The following is a 2,479-nucleotide window of genomic DNA, read 5'->3' as shown; positions in this document are numbered from 1 at the left end:
CCACACTCTGTAGGTGTCACTAGGGCAGATCTTGGACACCAGGGGCACTAGGTGGAAGGGAAGGTCAGAGGTGGCTTCGATTTGCCAGACCCTCCCAACTTGGGCCACCTCAGGGCATGGGCGTCAGTTGTGGCCAGGAAAGGATAAGGGAACTGATAGGAGATAAACTGCTCCCCCCAAACCCCCCACACACAACATAAACCACAGCCACTCAGATAGGAGCAATCTGAGGTTGGAGACAGGCATGTGTCAGCTACCACCCAGTCCCTAATACCCACCATCTGTTCATTCACTCCATCTTTCACCCAGTCTTCCCACAAATGTTTATTAAACACCTACTGTGTGCCAGGCACTATTCCAGTCACTGGGGACACAACACTGAACAAGACAGGACCCCTGCCCTCCTGGAGCTTACCTTCAAGCGAGGGGTGACAGGTAACAAACAAATGAGCAAATCATTGCAAAGAGAAGGAAATAATAATGGGGTTGAGACAGAGTCTGAGGCAGTGCATGAAGGCCTGGCTGGTGGCGCTGAGCTGAGAGCCGAGAGATGAGGAGCTACAGTAAGAGCTGTGGGAAGGGCGCGGGAGGCAGGGGAGCAGCAAGTGCAAAAGCCCTGAGGTCCCGAGAGACCTGCATCAGCGCCTCTTACCCCAGCTCGTGAATTCCCACTTCATCTCCACATAGAAGTCCTGGGCCTGGAGGATGAAAGGAGAGTGGCGAAGTCTGTGCCACAGGCAGGGCTCCAGGGGGAAGGCTGAGGGGCTGGCCCTCACCTTGCGTAGCTTCTCCAGGAGCACGGGGATGCCCGCCAGCCGCTTCACCACCCGCTGGTAGTCCCGGTACCGCAGCACCAGCTGTACCAGCTCCAGGTCCCGGGTACTGACCGCCTCCTGGAGCACTGGGGGAGGGGGAGGGAGAGGCACAGCAGTGTCACCGCGCAGGTGAGGACAGGATGCCGGGGAAACCCTGGCTGGGGGGCTGGGGTTGGCAGGGGTGCCCACCTGTCCAGCCGCTGCGGTTCTCCCTGCCCACGTCTGCACCGTGTGCCAGGAGCACACGGGCACACTCGAGGTGCCCCAGGGTGGTGGCCAGGTGCAGGGGAGTCCGCCCACGGGGATCCAGTTGCTCGATGTCCACCTGGAGGAGGAGGTGAAGACGAAGCCCTGGTCACTCCCGAAGCCACCCCTCTGAACCAGAGCCTCTAAGAAGGCAGCCACCACCTGCCGCCTGCCTGAGCATCTCACAAGGCGACGGGAGGGACAGCCACAGCGGGGCCAGGAGAGCCGAGAGGGGCTCGAGGGACAGGACAGGAAGTAACTCAGAGAGGGAGGGCCTTCCTCCTTTCCTGTCCACCTAGGTCCCGACTAGGTCTGCTCCTCCACGGCCCAGGGGGCTGCCTATGGAGAGTAAGCCTGGGGCTGACAGGTGGCCTATAGAGGCTGCTGGACAAGGAGGGCCGCCGAGGCAGGACATATCCTTGGGGCCCAAGACCAGGAAGGGCCATCAATTTAGATCCTTGACGTTATCACTGAGATTTAGCCAACAGTTGCAGTAATGCATTATAGGAATGAAAGAATATGTTCATGGTACAACTTCAAACCCATGTCCAGTGCCTGTGGGACACTATGTATTATCATTGTTTTAAACATATTTTTAGTGAGTTCAAAGAGGAAGGGAGAGGGAGAGAGAGATAGAAACATCAATGATGAGAGAGTATCATTGATTGGCTGCCTCCTCCATATCCCCTACTGGAGATCGAGCCTGCAACACAGAAGGGCATGTACCCTTGACCAGAATTGAACCCAGGACCCTTGAGTCCACAGGCCAACGCTCTATCCACTGAGCCAAACCGGTTAGGCTGTATTATCATGTTATAAATCCTATCACTGTTTTGTGAATAGCACAATTATACCGCACACACATATAGGTGTACATATCACACAGACATACACACGCATGTGCTCATTTAATCCGAGGTTCAGACCCTGGCCACCTACAAAGTCAGGCCTATACCCTTGAGAAGACTGTGTCGGTCACTCTGAAACCCCCACAGCACCCACCAGGGCCACGTGGTGCCATCGCTGAGTGGAGGGACTGGCAGGTGCCGCAGGGCCTGTATTTTCCTCCTGGCAGCCTCCTGGGCTCCGTAGGCTGGTCAGAGTCTCTGCGTTTTGCTCCCACAGCCCTGTGCTCCCCACACCAAGGCATGTCCCTGTCACACTGTAACTGTCCATTCTCTTGTCTCTCCAACTTAATTGTGAGTCTCAGTGAGTTGAATGGTGGTGCCCCTCCCCCCACAAAATGTCTACATCTTAATCCCCCATAACCTTTGTTTGAATGTGACATTTTTCAGAAAAAGGGTCTTTGCAGATACAGTATTTGTTAAGGATCTCAAGATGAAGTCAGCCTGGCTTCTGCAGGTGGGCCCTAAGTCCAGTGATGTGCCTTTATAAGACACACAGAGAGGACGTTCCAT

At 55.4% G+C, this 2,479-nt stretch overlaps 1 protein-coding gene across 1 annotated transcript in view; it reads right to left on the bottom strand.

Annotated features, from left to right (window-relative positions):
• Nucleotides 1–2,479, bottom strand: part of ANKRD13B (ankyrin repeat domain 13B) — a 13,985-nt gene that overhangs the window by 4,632 nt on the left and 6,874 nt on the right. The window contains 4 exon segments of the mRNA XM_015566799.1: nt 1–47; nt 653–698; nt 777–901; nt 1,005–1,166. Coding sequence (XP_015422285.1) covers nt 1–47; nt 653–698; nt 777–901; nt 1,005–1,166 — 380 coding nt within the window.

The sequence above is a fragment of the Myotis davidii genome, unplaced genomic scaffold (genome assembly GCF_000327345.1).
Source record: "Myotis davidii unplaced genomic scaffold, ASM32734v1 scaffold363, whole genome shotgun sequence".
Taxonomy (NCBI): domain Eukaryota; kingdom Metazoa; phylum Chordata; class Mammalia; order Chiroptera; family Vespertilionidae; genus Myotis; species Myotis davidii.
Note: the sequence above shows the minus strand (reverse complement) of the source record. Positions and strands in the feature narration are given on the sequence as shown.